The sequence below is a fragment of the Bufo gargarizans genome, chromosome 1 (assembly GCF_014858855.1).
Source record: "Bufo gargarizans isolate SCDJY-AF-19 chromosome 1, ASM1485885v1, whole genome shotgun sequence".
NCBI classification, from domain to species: Eukaryota; Metazoa; Chordata; class Amphibia; order Anura; family Bufonidae; genus Bufo; species Bufo gargarizans.
Window position 1 is genome coordinate 404,686,173 of NC_058080.1, and position 26,944 is coordinate 404,713,116.

Here is a 26,944-nt window from a genome sequence, read left to right on the forward strand (position 1 = left end):
TTTCCGAGATTCTTTTTTACTGATGACCTATCCTCTGGATAGGTGATCAGTATCTGATCTGTGGTGGTCCAACACCTGGGTCCCCCACTGATCAGCTGTTTAAGAAGGCAGCAGCGCTCCTGTGAGCACTGCAGCCTTCTCTCTGCTTTTTCTAGGCCAGTGATGATACGTTCATCGATCATGCGGCTTAGGAGCAGCTGAATTGAATGGGGCTGAGCTGCAATACCAAGCACAGCCGCTATGCAATGTACGGCACTGTGCTTGGTAATCTGCGAGGAGGCATTGGCGCACAGTGGACCGCCACTACCTTCTCAAAAAAGCTGATCGGCGGGGGTCCCGGGTGTTGGACCCCCACCGATCAGTTAAAAAACGCTCGGAAAACCTCTTTAATCGTGCTACAGATTTCCTCAGCACAACCTGCATGTAATATGCGTCACCTGTAGATGCCATGTGGCCCAAAAAAATATTAGAAAACCGCAACAACCCTTGGTTAACCACATTCGGCATAAATCACTAAGTATATGGACGTCCATACTTTATATCTCAGGTGAATGTGTATAAAAACCTTGCATAGGTAAAAGCAATAAGAGCTGATGATGATTTAGGTTTTAAGCTAGTGCTACATGGCGACTTGTGACCGCGTGACATTAAGACTGCCAATATTGTGCGGCCATAGCACAGAATGATACTGTTGTGGCACAGAAATCTAACAGGTTTGGATTAATGTTGACTGTGGTGTTGTAGGCACAGTATTTGGCAGATCGCAGCATGATCACATTCAATATTAGTAGGTGCATAGTAACGTGACATTCAGATTTATACTCGCTGTGTAACCCTAGCTATAACATTTGACAACAGCATGTGATCACTGGTCTCGTTATGGAAGCATACAATATTATGCAGTAATAACTTACCTATAGCAGACTAATATGTGAAAAATGTAGGATAACGTGACTGCACTTGCCAGGAAAGTAGTGAAAAACCAAACACCTATAAAACAAGTAAAGCAATAAAATGATGTGTTCACACTGTCGTTTTTTTGTTGTGCATTTTGTGCTGTAATTACATCTTATTCATTAGAAAAAGGCCACTGTTCTGCTAAGATTAGCAAAAATTGCAAAAGCTTGACACAGTTTTCCGTTAAACTACGGCATCAAAACCGCAGCGTGAAACCCAGCCTAAACCCCTTCTTACACCTTGATGTAACAGTACATCGAAGGGACAAGAAGCAGTTTGGACAATGTGACATCACCACTGATGAAGCAGACTGAGGCGGTGGCTTCAGGCGGGGCTCTGCTAGGATTGCAGAGGGCGGCAATTTAACCTCCAGCTATGAATTTCTGCACTGCCCTGAATACAATAATATCACATAACTGTATTTAGGGGATGGAGGCTAAACTGTGGGGTTTATTGTTCAGCTGCTGTATAGCAGCTGCCTCACGTGTTTTTTACTCAATCCGTGGCAAAAACATGACAAAACCACTATACACAATAATCCCAATATCACTGTATTCAGGAGATGTTATAAGATTTTAATCACAGGTGCAGGTCACATTTGATCAAAAGGGAGCAGCCTGTAAGTGTATCCTGTGAAAATGGGAACTGCTCAGCCCTACTGATGTTGCCTATACTGGGTGTACTTTTCAGTATGTATATATAATATATGTACACTTCACTTTACCACTTCTCTTGTCCTGTATACGCCAATAAACACAGCCATATATCTAGATTTATACAGGATTCTTAGTGTCTGCTGTTATATACACTATGTGCAGAATTATTAGGCAAATGAGTATTTTGACCACATCATCCTCTTTATGCATGTTGTCTTACTCCAAGCTGTATAGGCTCGAAAGCCTACTACCAATTAAGCATATTAGGTGATGTGCATCTCTGTAATGAGAAGGGGTGTGGTCTAATGACATCAACACCCCATATCAGGTGTGCATAATTATTAGGCAACTTCCTTTCCTTTGGCAAAATGGGTCAAAAGAAGGACTTGACAGGCTCAGAAAAGTAAAAAATAGTGAGATATCTTGCAGAGGGATGCAGCACTCTTAAAATTGCAAAGCTTCTGAAGCGTGATCATCGAACAATCAAGCGTTTCATTCAAAATAGTCAACAGGGTCGCAAGAAGCGTGTGGAAAAACCAAGGCGCAAAATAACTGCCCATGAACTTAGAAAAGTCAAGCGTGCAGCTGCCAAGAGGCCACTTGCCACCAGTTTGGCCATATTTCAGAGCTGCAACATCACTGGAGTGCCCAAAAGCACAAGGTGTGCAATACTCAGAGACATGGCCAAGGTAAGAAAGGCTGAAAGACGACCACCACTGAACAAGACACACAAGCTGAAACGTCAAGACTGGGCCAAGAAATATCTCAAGACTGATTTTTCTAAGGTTTTATGGACTGATGAAATGAGAGTGAGTCTTGATGGGCCAGATGGCTGGATTGGTAAAGGGCAGAGAGCTCCAGTCCGACTCAGACGCCAGCAAGGTGGAGGTGGAGTACTGGTTTGGGCTGGTATCATCAAAGATGAGCTTGTGGGGCCTTTTTGGGTTGAGGATGGAGTCAAGCTCAACTCCCAGTCCTACTGCCAGTTTCTGGAAGACACCTTCTTCAAGCAGTGGTACAGGAAGAAGTCTACAAGGTAAGAAAAACATGATTTTCATGCAGGACAATGCTCCATCACACGCGTCCAAGTACTCCACAACGTGGCTGGCAAGAAAGGGTATAAAAGAAGAAAATCTAATGACATGGCCTCCTTGTTCACCTGATCTGAACCCCATTGAGAACCTGTGGTCCATCATCAAATGTGAGATTTACAAGGAGGGAAAACAGTCCACCTCTCTGAACAGTGTCTGGGAGGCTGTGGTTGCTGCTGCACGCAATGTTGATGGTGAACAGATCAAAACACTGACAGAATCCATGGATGGCAGGCTTTTGAGTGTCCTTGCAAAGAAAGGTGGCTATATTGGTCACTGATTTGTTTTTGTTTTGTTTTTGAATGTCAGAAATGTATATTTGTGAATGTTGAGATGTTATATTGGTTTCACAGGTAAAAATAAATAATTGAAATGGGTATATATTTGTTTTTTGTTAAGTTGCCTAATAATTATGTACAGTAATAGTCACCTGCACACACAGATATCCCCCTAAAATAGCTAAAACTAAAAACAAACTAAAAACTACTTCCAAAAATATTCAGCTTTGATATTAATGAGTTTTTTGGGTTCATTGAGAACATGGTTGTTGTTCAATAATAAAATTAATCCTCAAAAATACAACTTGCCTAATAATTCTGCACTCCCTGTATATACAGGCACCACACAACACCACTCAAACAAAAAAAATAGGCAGCACTCCATTCTGCACAGTACCACTTCTCCTGTCCTATATACTGGGTGTAATTCTCAGTACCTGCTCCTATTCTGTATATATGGACACTGCACAGTACCACTTCTCCTGTCCTGTATACTGGGTGTAATTCTCAGTACCTGCTCCTATTCTGTATATATGGACACTGCACAGTACCACTTCTCCTGTCCTGTATACTGGGTGTAATTCTCAGTACCTGCTCCTATTCTGTATATATGGACACTGCACAGTACCACTTCTCCTGTCCTGTATACTGGGTGTAATTCTCAGTACCTGCTCCTATTCTGTATATATGGATACTGCACAGTACCACTTCTCCTGTCCTGTATACTGGGTGTAATTCTCAGTACCTGCTCCTATTCTGTATATATGGACACTGCACAGTACCACTTCTCCTGTCCTGTATACTGGGTGTAATTCTCAGTACCTGCTCCTATTCTGTATATATGGACACTGCACAGTACCACTTCTCCTGTCCTGTATACTGGGTGTAATTCTCAGTACCTGCTCCTATTCTGTATATATGGACACTGCACAGTACCACTTCTCCTGTCCTGTATACTGGGTGTAATTCTGCATATCTGCTCATATGTACAGTACAGACCAAAAGTTTGGACACACCTTCTCATTCAAAGAGTTTTTTTTATTTTCATGACTATGAAAATTGTAGATTCACACTGAAGGCATCAAAACTATGAATTAACACATGTGGAATTATATACATAACAAAAAAGTGTAAAACAACTGAAAATATGTCATATTCTAGGTTCTTCAAAGTAGCCACCTTTTGCTTTGATTACTGCTTTGCACACTCTTGGCATTCTCTTGATGAGCTTCAAGAGGTAGTCACCTGAAATGGTTTTCACTTCACAGGTGTGCCCTGTCAGGTTTAATAAGTGGGATTTCTTGCCTTATAAATGGGGTTGGGACCATCAGTTGCGTTGTGGAGAAGTCAGGTGGATACACAGCTGATAGTCCTACTGAATAGACTGTTAGAATTTGTATTATGGCAAGAAAAAAGCAGCTAAGTAAAGAAAAACGAGTGGCCATCATTACTTTAAGAAATAAAGGTCAGTCAGTCCGAAAAATTGGGAAAAATTTGAAAGTGTCCCCAAATGCAGTCACAAAAACCATCAAGCGCTACAAAGAAACTGGCTCACATGCGGACCGCCCCAAGAAAGGAAGACCAAGAGTCACCTCTGCTGCGGAGGATAAGTTCATCCGAGTCACCAGCCTCAGAAATCGCAGGTTAACAGCAGCTCAGATTAGAGACCAGGTCAATGCCACACAGAGTTCTAGCAGCAGACACATCTCTAGAACAACTGTTAAGAGGAGACTGTGTGAATCAGGCCTTCATGTTAGAATATCTGCTAGGAAACCACTGCTAAGGACAGGCAACAAGCAGAAGAGACTTGTTGGGCTAAATAACACAAGGAATGGACATTAGACCAGTGGAAATCTGTGCTTTGGTCTGATGAGTCCAAATTTGAGATCTTTGGTTCCAAACACCGTGTCTTTGTGCGACGCAGAAAAGGTGAACAGATGGACTCTACATGCCTGCTTCCCACCGTGAAGCATGGAGGAGGAGGTGTGATGGTGTGGGGGTGCTTTGCTGGTGACACTGTTGGGGATTTATTCAAAATTGAAGGCATACTGAACCAGCATGGCTACCACAGCATCTTGCAGCGCATGCTATTCCATCCGGTTTGTGTTTAGTTATGGCCAGACTGAGGGGCGTAGCCTTATGGGAGGGCATCATGACGGGGGTTTGGTTTAGGGAGACCCATGGTAGTGAGTTAAGTAGGGTTTAGAGGAGATGGGAGGATGAATCTGGGAAGAGGAGGATTGGGTGGTTTGAGTGCAAGGGTGGAGTTAAGGGGGTTAAATAGGGTAGCAGAGAGGAGGACGGGGGCCATTTTGTGCAAATCTGAGAAGAGCTGATACCTGTACGCTGAGCGTGTGACCATCATGGACCAGCTAGAGGAGACCATCGCTCGATTGCGGGCAGCGGCGGAGGTCTGCGGCGCCAATTGGATTGAAGCGCAGGTACAGCAGATGCTCCAGGGGGTGGCGGAGGTTCAAGCTGGGCCTCAGCCAATGTCCATCCGGCCGCGGCGGGCCAGGCCGCCGGCGCGCTACAGCCCAGAGGCGTCTACCACGTCTCAGCCCCCCACCAAGGCTCAGCGCCGAACACGGAGCCCCTCAAGGGACCCTCCACGCCGGGGGTCGGCGGGGACCGCTTCCTCCAGTAGTGGGAGGAATCCGGCTGGGAGGCGGAGCCTGCGAGGTGGCCGGGCCTCGTCACCTCAGCCTTCACTGATGGACGACGGGGGAGAGGGACCAGGTGCGGGGGTCTCCAGCCCAGGATCGGAGGCTGAGACCTCCCAGCGTGTGCAGGACGGCAGAAGGAACGGGGCTGCTGCAGTTTCCATGGCGTCCGGCGGCAGGCCCCTGTCTTCGGTGGCCGTGATGCAGGGAAGAGGAAGCTCCGCCCATTCTGCTGCAGCCCGGGAAGATGGATGTACTAACGTCTCTAGCCTGGGGAGGGCTAGGGGACTGGATGAAGAGGCGGCAACGCGGAGGAATGATCTGCTGGAGTCCGGATCTACGGCTGGTGGGGACACAGCACCCAGGCAGCCAGGTGAGGCCTCTTGGGGAACTTTAGCGCAGATTGTTGGGGGGCTGGGGGTGTTGGGGGGCCCCCAGTTGATGTTAGCAGGGGGTTGGGGCAATTGTTAGGGGGGCTGGCGGGTTTGCTTGCGGGTTGGGGCATGGGGGGGGCGTCTCCGTTACCAGCGTGGGGGGTGTCTGGTTTTTCTGGGGGAGCGAGTGGGGTTGGGGGGGCCAGTTCCGGTGCAGGGTCCGCGGTTGCGTCAGTACAAACGCAGGCGGGGGGTGCGGCAGAGGAGGAGACGGTGCGGATGGATGATAGGGCGAGAGGGGAGGTATATGTTTGCTTTGAGGGCCCATTGGGGGCGCACTTGAAGCAGGAGGTGAGGGAAAAGATTTGGAAGGGGGAGTATGTGGAGATTTTTTCTTTGCTTCTCTTGGACAAGTTTAACCTAGATAGGGTGAGACGGGAGGAGGGTAAGAAGGAGGAGGAAGAGAAGCGGAGGTATCGGCTGATACCGCGGACGTTTACGAACTGGTTGCAGGCGTTCGCGATATTAGCGAGTGTGATTGGGGAGAAGGCGCCGGAGTGCTGTTCGGCGTTGTTTTGTTATTTGGATGCGGTTGGGGAGGCGTACAGGGTGTATGGGGGGATAGCGTGGCTGCGGTACGACGAACAGTTCCGGCAGCGGAAGGCGGTGCGGCCCGAAATAAAGTGGGACCACAAGGATATCGCTTTGTGGTTAAAGGTTACTGCGCCGGTGAGAAAGGGCCAGTCCTTTCAGGGGGATGCAGGAGGCGGGGGGCAGTCCGTTGTCGCGTCGGCATCAGCAAAAGGGCTGTGTTTCGCATTCAATGATGGGACATGCAAATTTGGAGCAAAGTGTAAATTTAAACATGAGTGTTCGGTGTGCAGAGGGTCGCACGGGGCGGCGCGGTGCTTTAGGGAGAACAAACTGAGGGCGGGAACTTTAATAGCAAAGGGGGAGACGCCGGTGCGTCTGGGAAGGATGGGCCCGTTTCTAGACAGATATCTGGATAGGGAAGCGGCAGCCTTATTGCGGGAGGGGTTTTCGGTTGGTTTTCGGATCCCGTTTGTTCAGTGCGATGCGGTGTTGGTTAAGAAAAATTTGAGGACGGCGTTGGAGCATCTGGAGGTGGTGGCAGAGAAACTTAGCAAGGAGGTTAGTCTAGGCAGGATGGCTGGCCCCTTCTTGGACCCACCATTGCCGAATTTACGGGTGTCACCGTTAGGGGTGGTTCCGAAGAAGGAGAGGAATAAGTTTAGGCTTATTCATCACCTGTCTTTTCCAAAGGGCTCGTCGGTTAATGACGGTATAGACCCCGCCTTGTGTTCGGTGGTTTATACCTCATTTGACGCGGCAGTGCAGTGGGTTAGGAAATTTGGGAGGGGGGCGCTGTTAGCAAAGACTGACATCGAGGCTGCGTTTCGGTTGTTGCCGGTTCACCCGGATTGTTTGCATTTGTTGGGGTGTTTTTTTGGGGGGGGAGTTTTTTGTGGATAGGTGTCTGCCTATGGGCTGTTCCCTGTCCTGCGCGTACTTTGAGGCGTTTAGCTCATTTTTGGAATGGGCGGTGGCGGATTCGTCGGGTTGTGAGTCTTATTTTTCATTACCTGGACGATTTCCTATGTATTGGTCCGGCGGGATCTAGGGTGTGCGCATTGTTGTTACATACATTGGAGTCGTTGTTTGGGGTTTTTGGTGTCCCGTTGGCCTCGGATAAGACGATTGGGCCGGTCACGGAGTTGAGTTTTTTAGGGATTGTGATTGACACGGTTAGGATGGAGTGTAGGTTGCCCTTAGATAAGTTGGAGGATTTGAAAGGGGAGGTAGCGAGGGCGTGTCGTTTGAAAAAACTGCAGTTGCGGGAGCTTCAGTCGCTGCTTGGAAAACTCAATTTTGCGTGCCGGATTATGCCTATGGGGAGGGTGTTTTGTAGGAGGTTGTCTATGGCGACGGCGGGGGTGGTCGCACCGCACCATTATGTTCGTTTAGGGAAAGAGTTGAGAGCGGACTTGAAGGTGTGGGGTTCTTTTTTGGAATGTTATAACGGTCGCTCTCTGTTTATGGGTGATGTGGTGAATTCGTTTGACTTTGAGTTGTTTTCGGATGCAGCGGGGAGTGAGGGCTTTGGGGTCTATTGCCGGGGGCAGTGGTGTGCGGGTCGGTGGCCTGACAGCTGGGTGGAAAGAGGTTGGGTAAGGAATGTGGCCTTGTTGGAACTTTTTCCCATTGTGGCGGCGGTGGTGTTGTGGGGGGAAGTGTTCCAGAACAGGAAAGTTCGGTTCCACTGTGATAATTTGGGAGTGGTACAGGCGATAAATGGGTTGTCAGCCTCGCCAGCTTTGGTGGTGCGGTTGTTGCAACAATTGGTGTTGGAGTGTCTGTTGATCAATGCGTAGGTGGTGGTGGTACATGTGCCTGGTGTTGATGATGGCATAGCTGACGCTCTTTCTCGTTCACAGTGGGATCGGTTCCGGCAGTTGGCTCCAGACGCGGAGGAGTTTGGGAGGGAATGCCCGAGTTGTCTATGGGAGGTACTGGAAGAACGGTAGCAAGTCTCATTCAGGCATCGCTTGCACCTAGGACGTGGGAGTTGTACTTAAAATCGTGGCAGTACTGGGAGGATTGGTGCAGTAAGTTGGGGGTTGGGGAGGGGGAGCTAGAGGTTCCGATGTTGTTGTTTGTGCGTCGCTGTAGAGAAGAAGGCTGGTCGGTGGCAAAAATGAATAGTTGCATGGCCGGATTGGCGTTCGGTTTTATGTGTAGACAACGGCCGGATGTGACTAAGTCATTTTTGGTGGTGCGGGCGTTGAAGGGGTGGCGCATGGCGGGGAGTGATGGCAGGAGACCTGTGTCCTTCGGGTTATTGTTACGACTGGGGGAGCAACTGGGGGTGGTGTGTACTTCAGCCTCGGAGGTTCGTTTGTTCTGCTTGGCCTTTTCATTGGCGTTTTTTGGGGCGTTAAGGGTGGGGGAGTTGGTTAGTCCGACGGTGCGTAAGGCAGGGTGGTTGCAGAGGACGGATGTTAAGCTATTTCGGGACAGGCTGTAGTTCGTTATTCGCCAGTCTAAAACAGATGCGGAAGGACGGGGGCGGAGGGTAGTGTTGTTTGGGGTCCCGGATTGCGCTATGTGTCAGGTGTTGAGTTTACGTGAATACTGGGAAGGTAGGAGGAGCGATACATTGCCGTTTTTAGTGCATGGGGAGGATTCCTTTTTGTCGCGTTTCCAGTTTGCGGCGGTTTTTTCGAATAGTTTGGTTAGGCTGGGTTTGGGGCCTGGCGGGTATTCGAGTCATTCATTTAGAATCGGGGGTTGGGTGACGAGATTATAAAAAGGATAGGGCGGTGGGAATCTGTTCAGTTTAGATCGTATATTCGTTTGCATAGCTTGTGAGGGAACGGCCGGGGGGGCTGGTAGGTGGATGATTTATGTATGCAATGTCATTATGGGTTGTTTTTGGTTTGGTTTCGTTGCAGATGCAGTGCCGGCCCTAGTGTGGATCCTCAGACATTCTTATGTCTTTTGGGGGACTGTCCGGGCAGCGGTTCGGCCGGATGGTCAGCAGTTGGGGTTCCCGAGGTCCGTGGCAGTGGTGAGATGGCTGGGGCGGAGGGGTATGGTTTGGGCGGGGGTGTTGCCGGAGATTCACAGGTTTGTGAGGCAGGATAGGGCACCTGAGGTGTTGGTTTTGCATGTGGGAGGGAATGACTTGGTAGCGCGGCCATTCCGCGAGTTGTTGCAGGGCATTAAATTTGATTTGCTAAGGATTTGGGCGTTGTTCCCACGGACAGTGACGGTGTGGTCCGATATAGTTCCTAGGATGGTGTGGAGGGATGCACGATCTGTGGAGGGTGTGAACAGTGCCCGTGTTAAGGTGAACCGGGCAATGGGTCGATTCATGGCCAGGAATGGGGCGGTGGCAGTGAGGCATATGGAGCTTGAGAAGGGTGTGGGGGGGTTTTGGAGGGCTGACGGTGTGCACTTAAATGCGGTTGGTCTGGACATGTGGAGCTTGGCAATTCAGGAGGGTATTGAGGTGGCCTTGCGTTTGTGGAGGAACGCTCAGTCTTAAGGTGGTCAAGTCTTCGCGTCGGTGGCGGGGGGAGGTCCTTGAAGTTGGTCATATTCACAGAGGAGGATGCTGGGAGGGCTCCATGGTGGGGGCTGGACTCCCAGTGGTGACGGATTTTAAAGGGGCCATTCAGTGGTGCTTCTGAGCTGGAGGGCAACGGCTGGAGGCAAGATGGCTCACCCAGTGGGGTATTTGCAGTTGTTTGGGGGCTTCAAGGACCTCCCCTCGGGGGGGGGGGGGGGAATTGTTATTTATTAAATGTTATGTTTATTTGTTAATAAAAGACAGCTGCTGTGGCCGATTTATTCCAAGCTTGGTGTCTGTGTGTCATTTGGGGACAGGTTGAGTTGAGAGATAGGTGGAGTTAGTTTCGGGGATGTGGGGGAAGAAAGGGGTGTGTTAGGGGTCGGACGGCAGATAACCAATACCCCCGTCAAGTTATGGCCGGACTGAGGGGCGTAGCCTTAGGGGAGGGCATCATGACGGGGGTTTGGTTTAGGGAGACCCCTGGTAGTGAGTTAGGTAGGGTTTAGAGGAGATGGGAGGAGGAATCTGGGAAGAGTAGGATTGGGTGGTTTGAGTGCAGGGGTGGAGTTAAGGGGGTTAAATAGGGTAGCAGAGAGGAGGACGGGGGCCATTTTGTGCAAATCTGAGAAGAGCTCCCGCCCACCCTCCCTTTGTTGTAGGGTTAGGGGGGTGGAGTTTTAGTGGGTAGAGGAACAGGTAGGTCTGTGTAGGTGTCACGGTGGCTGTGGCAGAGGGAGGTCCTTGAAGTTGGTCACAAGTTGTTTGGGGGCTTCAAGGACCTCACCTCGGGGGGGGGGGGGAATTGTTATTTATTAAATGTTATGTTTATTTGTTAATAAAAGACGGCTGCTGTGGCCGATTTATTCCAAGCTTGGTGCCTGTGTGTCATTTGGGGACAGGTTGAGTTGAGAAATGGGTGGAGTTAGTTGCGGGGATGTGGGGGAAGAAAGGGGTGTGTTAGGGGTCGGACGGCAGATAACCAATACCCCCGTCAAGTTGGACCATCATTTATTTTTCAACAGGACAATGACCCCAAACACACCTCCAGGCTGTGTAAGGGCTATTTGACCATGAAGGAGAGTAATGGGGTGCTGCGCCAGATGACCTGGCCTCTACAGTCACCGGACCTGAACCCAATCGAGATGGTTTGGGGTGAGCTGGACCGCAGAGTGAAGGCAAAAGGGCCAACAAGTGCTAAGCATCTCTGGGAACTCCTTCAAGACTGTTAGAAGACCATTTCAGGTGACTACCTCTTGAAGCTCATCAAGAGAATGCCAAGAGTGTGCAAAGCAGTAATCAAAGCAAAAGGTGGCTACTTTGAAGAACCTAGAATATTACATATTTTCAGTTGTTTTACACTTTTTTGTTATGTATATAATTCCACATGTGTTAATTCATAGTTTTGATGCCTTCAGTGTGAATCTACAATTTTCATAGTCATGAAAATAAAGAAAACTCTTTGAATGAGAAGGTGTGTCCAAACTTTTGGTCTGTACTGTATGTGATGGAAAAATTAATCAAGCCAGCAAAGAAGACAATATAGGCATTCACAATACATTAGCTAGTACCTTGTATTTATTTTGTCTACATTCTAAAAAAATATACATTTAACATGAAAAAGTGATTTAAACAATATATAATTTTTTGATGACATTTCCTTTGACAATATTGGATAAACAGCAACACATGACAAATTACAGTGTCATAATTTATTTAGCAAAAACTGTGTGTGAAAAATTAGATAACCTTTTACGGCTTCCATAGGAATTTTAAGGCCCCTTTCACACAGCGTGACGTGAACGCAGAGCACCCGCACTGAATCCTGACCCATTCATTTCAATGGGTCTGTGTACATGAGCGTTGTTTTTCATGCATCAGTTCTGCGTTGCGTGAATATCGCAGCATGTTCTATATTCTGCGTTTTTCACGCAGCCCTGGCTCCATAGAAGTGAATGGGGCTGCGTGAAAAACGCATTGCATCTGCAAGCAAGTGCGGGTGCAATGCGTTTTTCACTGATGGTTGCTAAGAGATGTTGTTTGTAAACCTTCAGTTTTTTATCACACGCGTGAAAAACGCATCAAAACGCATTGCACCTGCGAGGAAAAAACTGAACAACTGAACGCAATCGCAGACAAAACTGACTGAACTTGCTTGCAAAATGGTGCGAGTTTCACTGAACGCACCCTGAACGCATCCGGACCTAATCCGCCACGCTTGTGTGAAAGAGGCCTAAGGATAAGTAGAAGCCAGGTGTTGCTGATCAACTGCCATTAATTAACTGATCATCAGCAAATGTGACCACCTGTATAAAGGCTGACGTTTTGGGAGTTTACTGGTCTGGAGCATTTAGATGAACTTTATTTTTCTCATATAAAATTTATTTTGGGGGCCCACCGTACGAATACATACAAATATTACCTGCTCACATAGCTGGGGGGGGGGGGGGGGGGGGGGCACCTGATACCAGATATTTTTATATGGGGGTCCCTGCAGAAACTTTGAGAAGGTAGATCCTGGGGAAAAGAGGATACTGGCAGCTTTCCTCTATAGCTAGAAGTCATCTCAGCTCTGATATTGTTTATAATAATAAAGTGGGTAATTTCTTTAATAATCTTTAATGTTCATATATGAACATAGGCTGGTTGAGGTGCTGTACATTGAATATATGTATGTAGTGCAGTAAGTTTTGTGCTACTTGTGCAGGGGGTGGGAGACTAGGGGTCCACCTTGCTCAGGGGCCCACCGGGCGATTCCCCTGTACCCCTGTGGGCCAGTCCGAGCCTGGCTGGTGGTTACAGGCAACATCCGAAGACATCTTCTGAAGTGTTTTAGAATTTGAAGGTAGACCTCCCCTTTATGGAAACCCAAGGAATTTACTTGGGATTTAATTTTCAAGAAGGCAATGGCTGTGTACCTCTAGTGGTGACCTACAACCCACAACTAGAGGTACTAAGTAAAACAGCAATGAATTTAAGAAATCTGATTATCAGGAGTCCACTTCCATCCAATATACAGAAAGGAACTTTATCCTTGCAATGTGAGGATCTGCAAAACCTGTTCACACATACTAACCACAGACAGGATACGTATCTCCAACACCCAGCAGGACTATAAGATTCCTGGAACATTCACATGTTCTGCATCCAATGTAATGTACCTCATTATGTGCACTAAATGTCCAACTCTGGATCTTAATGTGGGAGAAACAGGGCAGACACTCAGGGCGAGGATAAGGTCTCGCCGTCATACTATAAACGAGAAAAAGACAACATTCCCTGTTGCCAAACATTTTAGCGATCCTGGCCATAGTATTACAGACCTCCAAGTATTAATATTAAAGGGTCATTTCAAATCCCAAAGGAATAGACGAGTTTGGGAATACAAATTTATGTCTGTCTTTGATACACTCAACACAGGACAGAATTTGTCTCAAGGTTTTATGGCCTCTACAACATCTGAGGAGACTAACAAACTTAGCTTGAAACCATGTTTCCTTAGAGATTTTTTCATTCCTGGCCTGAAGAAGGGACCTCAGAGTCTCGAAAGCTTGCCTTATAACATCATTTATTTTAGTTGGCCATTAAAAGGTTTTAAATGACAATATTTTATATTGTTTCTCTTCAGGATTTTCAAGATGATCATATTTTAATCTGGAAAAATAAAAGTTTACCCTTTAATGCTTCGTTGAACTCCTTCATTGAAACAACAGTTTGATTGTATGCTTCCCATGAAGGCGCCACATCTGGCGCTACCTGTTCCATTTGTTCTTCCAAACTTTTTAGCAAACCTGCAATTGTGCTGTAAACACTGTATTCCACAGAAACAAACTGTTGAAAAAAAGGACAATTAATATAAGAAAAAAAATGAGATTCCTACCATGATCAGAATATCACAAGTCTAAAGTCTTTCCATTGTCTCTGAATGTCAAAAACAGGAAGTCATATTAGGTCGAGTTCACACATGTGTTGGAGGCTCTGTTTGCAGCATCTGATGCAGATTTTTGTTTCAGTTTAACCTATACATTTTGTTTATATGTTAATCATAAGACAAAAACATTAGGTGAACCCAGCCTTAGGCAGGTATTATTAAAGGGAGGTTTTCTCTCAGGCTATGAGCTGAGCGCTGCGATTGGCCAGCGCTACAGCATGGGAGAATGAGACGTCGGCAGGTTACCCTGGGTGGAGCCTAACTATGAAGATACCGGAGGCTATACGGGGAGAACGGAGCGGCGCCCAGGTATAACAGTAAGTGCAGGGAGATCCCTGGGCGCCGCTTTACATGTCTGTATAGTTAGATTAGAAGTTGTAATCTAGTGAAAGGTCCTCTTTCAGTTTTTGGGCTGGAGAAAATACTGCAGCATGCTGCATTTTTGTCTCCGGCCAAAAATCCTGAACACTTGCCGGAATGCCGGATCCAGCATTAATTTCCATTGAAATGTATTAGTGCCTTTAAAATTGCCACATTGACGGATCTGTTCTTCCGGTCCGCGCATGCGCAGACATTTAAATTTACTGGATCAGTTTTTCCGGATGACACGGAGAGACGGATCCTGTTTTTAATGCATTTGTCAGACGGATCCGCATCCGGATCCGTCTGACAAATGCCATCCATTTGCATCCAGATTGCCGAAATCCTCTGCTGCAAGTGTGAAAGTACCCTAATCTGATCCTTCAGTGAGCAGATAGCCATCCTGGTCTCATTAAGGCAGATTTCTCATAAATTTCAGAGACAACATCATTTTAGAAAAGGAGGGGAGAGGAAGAAATAGCTGATAACTCTAGAACAAGGCATTTTGTTATGATAAGATATATTTTAAAGATTATTACAGTCACGTGTACTATTGATTTATGCAAAGTTGTGTGAAAAGTTAGTGACCATTTAAATAGGTACCTCTTATTTCATTACAACTCTTAAATCAAGCAGAGTTTACCTCAGTGGGTAAGATGATAAAGTTTTCTGGCTTATGTCTGGCATTATTGTTTTAAAATCTGCTGACCTGTTTTCTATAATCCCATTATTTCTTCTAGTGCAGTTGGACCACATATTGCAACATGTGTCCCTCCCAAGTTAAATCGGTTGCCATAAAACATTCTAAATTCCAACTGTTACATGTTTCTCCAGAACTAAAAGCCTCTATGTTTCTGTTTCTATTAAGGGAAAAAAAACACACAAACACTTAAAAAATGGTATACAATAGAAAGTGTGCCACTGTAGGTAAAACCAGGCACAGACAAAAAGTTCACCATAGTCCACGAATAGGGACTAGGCATGTGAAGTCAGGGACGGTACAAAAATCAAATAACCTAATTATAATGATTAACCCATCCAGGACCCTGCCATTTTTCACCTTAACTCCTTCCTGACTGCCATACGGCTATATACGTGCTATTTGCACATGCCCCGTGCAGATAGCACGTGTATAGACGTCAGGCAGCTCTTTAATCCAAGCGCTGCAAAGCGCTTGGATTAAAGCTTCTGCCCCAGCCCTGCTGCTGTCACAGACAGCATACAGTGCAGTAATGCCGGCAAGGGACCAATCAGAGTGGTCCCTTGCCGACAATTGATCCGATTGGTTAGTCTGTGCAGACTAACCAATCGGATCGCGGCAGTGAAAAAATGCCTGTTCCAGGCTCTGATCTGCACTCTGCAGATCAGAGCCTGAAATCAGGTAATGTGTCCTCCTTTCCCCCGATCTGTGCCCCCTTCCTGTGCGCCTCCTGTCCCCGCCTGCCCCTGATGCAGTTCCCCCCGCCCTCATCCATATTCATGCAGCCTGCCCCTGATGCGGTCCGCCCCCTCCCCGCCCCATACATTCATCCTGCCTCCATTTGCTCCTGCCCCCAATGCTGGACGTACCTTCCCCCTCCCCCTTTCCAGCTCTGCCCTCTGCCTCCGATGTGGTGCGGTCCCCCTGCTGTGTGTCATGGCGGTGGCTCTGTAACCCCGGTGTTGCCACCTACAGGACATATGATAGTATTATACTTTGCAATGCAAGAGCATTGCAAAGTATAGTACAGCCATCAGTCCCACTGGATCTTCAAGATCCAAGAGGGACTTGATAAAAAAAAAAAGTGAAAATAATAAAAGTAAAAAAAATAAAAAATTCAAATGTAAATTAAAAAAATTAATTGCCTTTTCCTATAAAAAATGAAAAAAAAAAATACACATATTAGGTATCAACGCGTCCATAACGACCATCTCTATAAATATATCACATGATAGACCCCGTCCCATAAACACCATAAAAAATTAAATAAAATCTGTGCAAAAAAAGCAATTTTTGTCACCTTACATCACAAAAAGTGCAATACCAAGCGATCAAAAAGGTATATATCAAACAAAATGGTACCAATAAAACCGTCACCTCATCCCACAAAAAATGAGACCCTATATAAGAAAATCCCTAAAAAAAAAAATATATAGTTCTTAGAACATTGAGACACTAAAACATATTTTTTTTATTTCAAATATGCTATTATTGTGTTAAAGTGAAATAAATTTTAAAAAGTGTATATATTAGGTATCGCCGCATCTGTAATAACCTGCTCGATAAAAATTTCACATGACCTAACCCCTCAGGTGAACACCGCAAAAATAAAAATAAAACAGTGCCAAAAAAGCCATTTTTGTCACCTTACACCACAAAAAGTGCAACAGCAAGCGATCAAAAAGGCTTATGACCCCCCAAATAGTATCAATCAAACCGTCACCTCATCCCGCAAAAAATGATACCCTATTTAAGACAATCGCCCATAAAAAAAAAAAGCTATGGCTCTCAGACTATTGATTTCATCATCATCATCATTTTTTTGGTTTCATAAATGCTATTATTGTGTAAAACTTAAATAAATAAGAAAAAGTATACTTATTAGGTATTGCCACGTCCGTAAGGATCTGCTCTATAAAACTGTCACATGACCTAACCCCTCAGATGAACGCTGTAAAAATAAATAAAAACTGTTCCAAAACAGCAAATTTTTTTTCACCTTGCCCCATAAAGTGTAATAATGAATGATCAAAAAATCCTATGTACCCAAAAATGGTACCAATAAAAACCTCAACTCTTTCTGCAAAAAACGAGCCCCTGCACAAGACGATCGGCAGAAAAATAAAAAACATATGTCGTTCAGAATATGGACACACAAAAACATAATTTCTTTTTCAAAAATGCTTTATTATGTAAAACTGAAACAAACAAACAAAGTAAACATATTTGAAATCACTGCGTCCGTAGCAACCTGCTCGATCAAAATAGCACATGATCTACCCTGTCAGATGAATCTTGTAAAAAAAAAACAAAAAAAACGGTGCCAAAACAGCCATTTTCGGTTACCTTGCCTCACAAAAAATGTAATATAGAGCAATTAAAAATCATATGTACCCCAAAATAGTACCAATACAACTGGCACCTTATCCCCTAGTTTCCAAAATAGGGTCGCTTTTTGGGAGTTTCTACTGTATAGGTGCATCAGGGGGGCTTTAAATTGGACATAGCATCTAAAATCAGTCCAGCAAAATGTGCCTTCCAAAAACCATATGGCGCTCCTTTTCTTCTGCGCCTTGCCGAGTCGCCCTTACATCAGTTTACGACAACATGTTGGGTGTTTCTGTAAACCGCGGAATCAGGGTAATAAATATTGAGTTTTGTTTGGCTGTTAACCCTCAATGTGTTAAAGAAAAAAATGTAATAAAATGGAAAATCTGCCAAAAAAGTGAAATTTTGAAATTTAATCTCCATTTTCCTTTAATTCTTTTGGAACACCTAAAGGGTTAACAAAGTTTGTAAAATCAGTTTTGAGTGACTTGAGGGGTGTAGTTTCTACAATGGGGTCATTTCCACTGTGTAAGCCCCACAAAGTGACTTCAGACCTGAACTGGTCCTTAAAAAGTGGGTTTTAGAAATTTTCTTAAACATTTTAAGAATTGCTTCTAAAATTCTAAGCTTTCTAACGTCCTAAAAAAATAAAATGACATTTCCAAAATGATGCCAACATAAAGTATACATATGGGGAATGTTAAGTAATAAATATTTTATTTGGTATGACTTTCGGTTTTAGAAGCAGAGAAATTTAAATTTAGAAAATTGTGAATTTTTCAAAATTTTGGGTAAATTTGGGATTTTTTCATAAATAAAGGTGAAATATATTGACTCAAATTTATGACTATCATCAAGTACAATGTGTCATGAGAAAACAATCTCAGAATGGCTTGGATAAATAAAAGTGTTCCAAAGCTATTACCACATAAAATGACGCATTTCAGATTTGTAAATTTTGACCTGGACACTGGGGCATCAATGACCCTTGGTCATGAAAGGGTTAAGGACCAGGCTGTTTTTTGGAAATTTGACATGTGTCACTTTTGCTTATCCAAGCCATTCTGAGACTGTTTTCTTGTGACACATTCTACTTCATGATAGTGGTAAATTTCAGTCAATATTTTTCATTTTTATTTTAATTTTTTTTTTTTTACAAATTCTCAACTTTCCAAATTTTTATTTCTCTGCTTTTAAAACAGATAGTGATACCTCATATAATAGTTATTACTTTACATTTCCCATATGTATACTTTATGTTTGGATCATTTTGTGAATGCCATTTTATTTTTTGGGGACATTTAGAGATTTAAAAGTAAATCTTGAAATTTTTCAGAAAATTTCCAAAACCCACTTTTTAAAGGACCAGTTCAGGCCTGAAGTCACTTTGTGTGGCTTACATAATAGAAACCACCCATAAATAGCCTCAAGTTATTCCAAACTGATTTTACAAACTTTGTTAAGCCTTTAGGAGTTCCACAAGAATTAAAGAAAAATGTAGATGAAATTTCAGAAATTCACTTTTTTGGCAGATTTTCCATTTTAATCCATTTTTTCCAGTAACAAAGCAAGGAAACTGCTGTACGGGCACACAGAATTGCGCAGATGGAAAGGAACGCCATATGGTTTTTGGAGGGCAGATTTCACTGGGATAATTTTATGTTGCTATGTCACATTTGAAGAAACTCCCCCCAAAAAAGTGACCCAGTTTTGGAAACTATTGGATAAGGTGGCAGTTTTGTTGGTACTATTTTAGGGTACATATGATTTTTGATTGCTTTATATTGCACTTTTTTGTGAGGCAAGGTAATAAAAAATAGCTGTTTTGGCACGGTTTTGATTTTTTGTTATTTACAGTGTTTATCTGACAGGTTAGATCATGTGCTATTTTTATAGAGCAGTTTGCTACGGACGCGACAATACCAAGTATGAAATTTTTTTGGTTGCTTGTTTCAGTTTTACATAAAATAGCATTTATTTTTTTTGTGTCTTCCTATTCTGAAAGCAACAGTTTTTTTTTAATTAATTTTTTGGGGCGACTGTTTATGTAGGGGCTAATTTTTTTCAAGGTGAGATGACAGTTTGATTGGTACAATTTTAGGGTGCATATGACTTTTTGATCGATTGGTATTACACTTTTTGTGATGTAAGATGACAAAAAATTGCTTTTTTGACACAGTTTTTTTAGAGGGGTTTGTTCATGTGATATTTTTATACAGCAGGTTGTTACGGACACGGCAATATCTAATATGTATACTTTTTATTTTTTATTTAAGTTTTACACAATAAAAGCATTTTTAAAACAAAAAAGAATCATGTTTTAGTGTCTCATATTCTGACAGCATATTTTTTTTTATTATTTAGGTGACTGTCTTATGTCAGGTCTAATTTTTTGTGGGATGAGATGACGGTTTTATTGGTACTATTTTGAGGTGCGTGTGACTTTTTGATTGCTCGGTATTACACTTTTTGTGATGTAAGGTGACAAAAAATTAGATCATGTGAAATTTTTAATATACTAGGTCATTAAGGACATGGCGATTCCTAATATGTCAACTTTTTTTTTTATTTAAATTTTACACAATAAAAGTATTTTTGAAACAAACAAAAAAATCATGTTTTAGTGTCTCCATATTCTAAGAGCCATAGTTTTTTTTTGGGGGCCGATTTTTTGGGGCGATTGTCTTAGGTAGGGTCTCATTTTTTGTGGGATAAGATGTCGGTTTGATTGGTACTATTTTGGGGGGAGGCATACGCCTTTTTGATCGCTTGGTGTTGCACTATTTGTGATGTAAGGTGACAGAAAAATGATTGTTTTAGCACAGTTTTTATTTTTTCTACGACGTTCAGGTAAGGGGGTTGATTATGTTATATTTTTATAGAGCCGGTCGTTACGGACGTGGCAATACCCAATAGGTCTGATTTTCTTTTTTTTCTATTTTTTTTTACAATTATGTGAGTTTTTTGGGGGAAAGGGGCTTTTTTTTTAACTTGAAACTTTATTTTTTTAATTATAAAAAATACTTTTTTTAAACTTTTTATTTTTGTCCCACTCTGTGACTTCAACTTCTGGGGTCTGATCCCCTCTGCAATGTATTACAATTAGAGTTGAGCGAACACCTGGATGTTCGGGTTCGAGAAGTTCGGCCGAACATCCCGGAAATGTTCGGGTTCGGGATCCGAACCCGATCCGAACTTCGTCCCGAACCCGAACCCCATTGAAGTCAATGGGGACCCGAACTTTTCGGCACTAAAAAGGCTGTAAAACAGCCCAGGAAAGAGCTAGAGGGCTGCAAAAGGCAGCAACATGTAGGTAAATCCCCTGCAAACAAATGTGGATAGGGAAATGAATTAAAATAAAAATTAAATAAATAAAAATTAACCAAAATCAATTGGAGAGAGGTTCCATAGCAGAGAATCTGGCTTCCCGTCACCCACCACTGGAACAGTCCATTCTCAGATATTTAGGCCCCGGCACCCAGGCAGAGGAGAGAGGTCCCGTAACAGAGAATCTGTCTTCATGTCAGCAGAGAATTAGTCTGCATGTCATAGCAGAGAATGAGGCTTCACGTCAGCCACCACTGCAACAGTCCATTGGCATATATTTAGGCCCAGCACCCAGGCAGAGGAGGGAGGTCCCGTAACAGAGAATCTGTCTTCATGTCAGCAGAGAATTAGTCTGCATGTCATAGCAGAGAATGAGGCTTCACGTCAGCCACCACTGCAACAGTCCATTGGCATATATTTAGGCCCAGCACACACACAGGCAGAGGAGAGAGGTCCCGTAACAGAGAATCTGGCTTCATGTCAGCAGAGAATCAGTCTGCATGTCATAGCAGAGAATGAGGCTTCACGTCAGCCACCACTGCAACAGTCCATTGGCATATATTTAGGCCCAGCACACACACAGGCAGAGGAGAGAGGTCCCGTAACAGAGGATCTGGCTTCATGTCAGCAGAGAATCAGTCTGCATGTCATAGCAGAGAATCAGGCTTCACGTCAGCCACCACTGCAACAGTCCATTGTCATAAATTTAGGCCCAGCACCCAGGCAGAGGAGAGAGGTCCCGTAACAGACAATCTGGCTTCATGTCAGCAGAGAATTAGTCTGCATGTCATAGCAGAGAATGAGGCTTCACGTCAGCCACCACTGCAACAGTCCATTGGCATATATTTAGGCCTAGCACACAGGCAGAGGAGAGAGGTCCCGTAACAGACAATCTGGCTTCATGTCAGCAGAGAATCAGTCTGCATGTCATAGCAGAGAATGAGGCTTCACGTCAGCCACCACTGCAACAGTCCATTGGCATAAATTTAGGCCCAGCACCCAGGCAGAGGAGGGAGGTCCCGTAACAGAGAATCTGTCTTCATGTCAGCAGAGAATTAGTCTGCATGTCATAGCAGAGAATGAGGCTTCACGTCAGCCACCACTGCAACAGTCCATTGGCATATATTTAGGCCCAGCACCCAGGCAGAGGAGGGAGGTCCCGTAACAGAGAATCTGTCTTCATGTCAGCAGAGAATTAGTCTGCATGTCATAGCAGAGAATGAGGCTTCACGTCAGCCACCACTGCAACAGTCCATTGGCATATATTTAGGCCCAGCACACACACAGGCAGAGGAGAGAGGTCCCGTAACAGAGGATCTGGCTTCATGTCAGCAGAGAATCAGTCTGCATGTCATAGCAGAGAATCAGGCTTCACGTCAGCCACCACTGCAACAGTCCATTGTCATAAATTTAGGCCCAGCACCCAGGCAGAGGAGAGAGGTCCCGTAACAGAGAATCTGGCTTCATGTCAGCAGAGAATCAGTCTTCATATCATAGCAGAGAATCAGGCTTCACGTCACCCACCACTGTAAGAGTCAATTTTCATAAATTTAGGCCCAGAACCCAGGCAGAGGAGAAAGGTCCCGTAACAGACAATCTGGCTTCATGTCAGCAGAGAATCAGTCTTCATATCATAGCAGAGAATCAGGCTTCACGTCACCCACCACTGTAAGAGTCAATTTTCATAAATTTAGGCCCAGAACCCAGGCAGAGGAGAAAGGTCCCGTAACAGACAATCTGGCTTCATGTCAGCAGAGAATCAGTCTTCATATCATAGCAGAGAATCAGGCTTCACGTCACCCACCACTGCAACAGTCCATTGGCATATATTTAGGCCTAGCACACAGGCAGAGCAGAGAGGTCCCGTAACAGACAATCTGGCTTCATGACAGCAGAGAATCAGTCTGCATGTCATAGCAGAGAATCAGGCTTCACGTCAGCCACCACTGCAACAGTCCATTGGCATATATTTAGGCCTAGCACACAGGCAGAGGAGAGAGGTCCCGTAACAGACAATCTGGCTTCATGTCAGCAGAGAATCAGTCTGCATGTCATAGCAGAGAATGAGGCTTCACGTCAGCCACCACTGCAACAGTCCATTGTCATAAATTTAGGCCCAGCACCCAGGCAGAGGAGAGAGGTCCCGTAACAGACAATCTGGCTTCATGTCAGCAGAGAATTAGTCTGCATGTCATAGCAGAGAATCAGGCTTCATGTCAGCCACCACTGCAACAGTCCATTGGCATATATTTAGGCCTAGCACACAGGCAGAGGAGAGGTTCATTCAACTTTGGGTAGCATCGCAATATAATGGTAAAATGAAAATAAAAATAGGATTGAATGAGGAAGTGCCCTGGAGTCCAATAATATATGGTTATGGGGAGGTAGTTAATGTCTAATCTGGACAAGGGACGGACAGGTCCTGTGGGATCCATGCCTGGTTCATTTTTATGAACGTCAGCTTGTCCACATTGGCTGTAGACAGGCGGCTGCGTTTGTCTGTAATGACGCCCCCTGCCGTGCTGAATACACGTTCAGACAAAACGCTGGCTGCCGGGCAGGCCAGCACCTCCAAGGCATAAAAGGCTAGCTCTGGCCACGTGGACAATTTAGAGACCCAGAAGTTGAATGGGGCCGAACCATCAGTCAGTACGTGGAGGGGTGTGCACACGTACTGTTCCACCATGTTAGTGAAATGTTGCCTCCTGCTAACACGTTGCGTATCAGGTGGTGGTGCAGTTAGCTGTGGCGTGTTGACAAAAGTTTTCCACATCTCTGCCATGCTAACCCTGCCCTCAGAGGAGCTGGCCGTGACACAGCTGCCTTGGCGACCTCTTGCTCCTCCTCTGCCTTGGCCTTGGGCTTCCACTTGTTCCCCTGTGACATTTGGGAATGCTCTCAGTAGCGCGTCTACCAACGTGCGCTTGTACTCGCGCATCTTCCTATCACGCTCCAGTGCAGGAAGTAAGGTGGGCACATTGTCTTTGTAGCGTGGATCCAGCAGGGTGGCAACCCAGTAGTCCGCACAGGTTAAAATGTGGGCAACTCTGCTGTCGTTGCGCAGGCACTGCAGCATGTAGTCGCTCATGTGTGCCAGGCTGCCCAGGGATAAGGACAAGCTGTCCTCTGTGGGAGGCGTATCGTCATCGTCCTGCCTTTCCCCCCAGCCACGCACCAGTGATGGACCCGAGCTGCGTTGGGTGCCACCCCGCTGTGACCATGCTTCATCCTCATCCTCCTCCACCTCCTCCTCATCCTCGTCCTCCTCGTCCTCCAGTAGTGGGCCCTGGCTGGCCACATTTGTACCTGGCCTCTGCTGTTGCCAAAAACCTCCCTCTGAGTCACTTCGAAGAGACTGGCCTGAAAGTGCTAAAAATGACCCCTCTTCCTCCTCCTCCTCCTCCTCCTCCTGGGCCACCTCCTCTTCCATCATCGCCCTAAGTGTTTTCTCAAGGAGACATAGAAGTGGTATTGTAACGCTGATAACGGTGTCATCGCCACTGGCCATGTTGGTGGAGTACTCGAAACAGCGCAACAGGGCACACAGGTCTCGCATGGAGGCCCAGTCATTGGTGGTGAAGTGGTGCTGTTCTGTAGTGCGACTGACCCGTGCGTGCTGCAGCTGAAACTCCACTATGGCCTGCTGCTGCTCGCACAGTCTGTCCAGCATGTGCAAGGTGGAGTTCCACCTGGTGGGCACGTCGCATATGAGGCGGTGAGCGGGAAGGCCGAAGTTACGCTGTAGCGCAGACAGGCGAGCAGCAGCAGGATGTGAACGCCGGAAGCGCGAACAGACGGCCCGCACTTTATGCAGCAGCTCTGACATGTCGGGGTAGTTGTGAATGAACTTCTGCACCACCAAATTCAGCACATGCGCCAAGCAAGGGATGTGCGTCAAATTGGCTAGTCCCAGAGCTGCAACGAGATTTCGCCCATTATCACACACCACCAGGCCGGGCTTGAGGCTCACCGGCAGCAACCACTCGTCGGTCTGTTGTTCTATACCCCGCCACAACTCCTGTGCGGTGTGGGGCCTGTCCCCCAAACATATGAGTTTCAGAATGGCCTGCTGACGTTTACCCCGGGCTGTGCTGAAGTTGGTGGTGAAGGTGTGTGGCTGACTGGATGAGCAGGTGGAAGAAGAGGAGGAGGAAGCCGAGAAGGAGGAGGTGGCAACAGGAGGCAAAGAATGTTGCCCTGCGATCCTTGGCGGCGGAAGGACGTGCGCCAAACAGCTCTCCGCCTGGGGCCCAGCTGCCACTACATTTACCCAGTGTGCAGTTAGGGAGATATAGCGTCCCTGGCCGTGCTTACTGGTCCACGTATCTGTGGTTAGGTGGACCTTGCCACAGATGGCGTTGCGCAGTGCACACTTGATTTTATCGGATACTTGGTTGTGCAGGGAAGGCACGGCTCTCTTGGAGAAGTAGTGCCGGCTGGGAACAACATACTGTGGGACAGCAAGCGACATGAGCTGTTTGAAGCTGTCTGTGTCCACCAGCCTAAATGACAGCATTTCATAGGCCAGTAGTTTAGAAATGCTGGCATTCAGGGCCAGGGATCGAGGGTGGCTAGGTGGGAATTTACGCTTTCTATCAAATGTTTGTGAGATGGAGAGCTGAACGCTGGCGTGTGACATGGTTGAGACGCTTGGTGACGGAGGTGGTGGTGGTGGTGTTGGTGGTACATCCCCTGTTTGCTGGGCGGCAGGTGCCAACGTTCCTCCAGAGGCGGAGGAAGAGGCCGAGGCGGCAGCAGCAGAATAGGCCGAGGCGGCAGCAGCAGAAGAGGTAGCAGGGGGAGCCTGAGTGACTTCCTTGGTTTTAAGGTGTTTACTCCACTGCAGTTCATGCTTTGCATGCAGGTGCCTGGTCATGCAGGTTGTGCTCAGGTTCAGAACGTTAATGCCTCGCTTCAGGCTCTGATGGCACAGCGTGCAAACCACTCGGGTCTTGTCGTCAGCACATTGTTTGAAGAAGTGCCATGCCAGGGAACTCCTTGAAGCTGCCTTTGGGGTGCTCGGTCCCAGATGGCGGCGGTCAGTAGCAGGCGGAGTCTCTTGGCGGCGGGTGTTCTGCTTTTGCCCACTGCTCCCTCTTTTGCTACGCTGTTGGCTCGGTCTCACCACTGCCTCTTCCTCCGAACTGTGAAAGTCAGTGGCACGACCTTCATTCCATGTGGGGTCTAGGACCTCATCGTCCCCTGCATCGTCTTCCACCCAGTCTTGATCCCTGACCTCCTGTTCAGTCTGCACACTGCAGAAAGACGCAGCAGTTGGCACCTGTGTTTCGTCATCATCAGAGACATGCTGAGGTGGTATTCCCATGTCCTCATCATCAGGAAACATAAGTGGTTGTGCGTCAGTGCATTCTATGTCTTTCACCGCTGGGGAAGGGCTAGGTGGATGCCCTTGGGAAACCCTGCCAGCGGAGTCTTCAAACAGCATAAGAGACTGCTGCATAACTTGAGGCTGAGACAGTTTCCCTGGTATGCATGGGGGTGATGTGACAGACTGATGGGGTTGGTTTTCAGGCGCCATCTGTGCGCTTTCTGCAGAAGACTGGGTGGGAGATAATGTGAACGTGCTGGATCCACTGTCGGCCACCCAATTGACTAATGCCTGTACCTGCTCAGGCCTTACCATCCTTAGAACGGCATTGGGCCCCACCATATATCGCTGTAAATTCTGGCGGCTACTGGGACCTGAGGTAGTTGGTACACTAGGACGTGTGGATGTGGCAGAACGGCCACGTCCTCTCCCAGCACCAGAGGGTCCACTAACACCACCACGACCATGTCCACGTCCGCGTCCCTTACTAGATGTTTTTCTCATTGTTATGGTTCACCACAACAACAAATATATTATTTGGCCCAATGTATTGTATTCAAATTCAGCGGGATATAAATTTGAGGCCTAGTATTTAGGCGCTGGGTGACCGGTATGGATTTAGTGACAGAATTAGACTTGGAAATGCACAGAAGCGTGTGTGTGAAGTTATTCTGAATGACCCTATGTGCACCTTCAATATGATCTACCCTTTTAGGGATAGATTTCAAATAGCTCTGATATAGCAGAAACGACTAAATTATGAAATTGCTAAATTGGGAATTGTATTTCAACCCAGAACAAAAAATGTGCTTTGACGGACACTAAATAACTTTCCCAGCCACAACAGGACAGCGGTA

At 46.0% G+C, this 26,944-nt stretch overlaps 1 protein-coding gene across 2 annotated transcripts in view; it reads right to left on the minus strand.

Moving 5' to 3' along the window:
• Positions 1–26,944, minus strand: part of LOC122932000 (stimulated by retinoic acid gene 6 protein-like) — a 110,007-nt gene that overhangs the window by 24,776 nt on the left and 58,287 nt on the right. For both annotated transcript variants that reach the window (XR_006388265.1, XM_044286140.1), the window contains exons 10-11: positions 13,787–13,943; positions 915–990 (exon numbers count right to left, since the gene is read on the minus strand). Coding sequence is in view for 1 of the 2 variants with exons in the window: in XM_044286140.1 (XP_044142075.1) it covers positions 915–990; positions 13,787–13,943 (233 nt within the window). In the remaining variant the exon portion in view is untranslated. The remainder of the gene's footprint in view (positions 1–914; positions 991–13,786; positions 13,944–26,944) is intronic.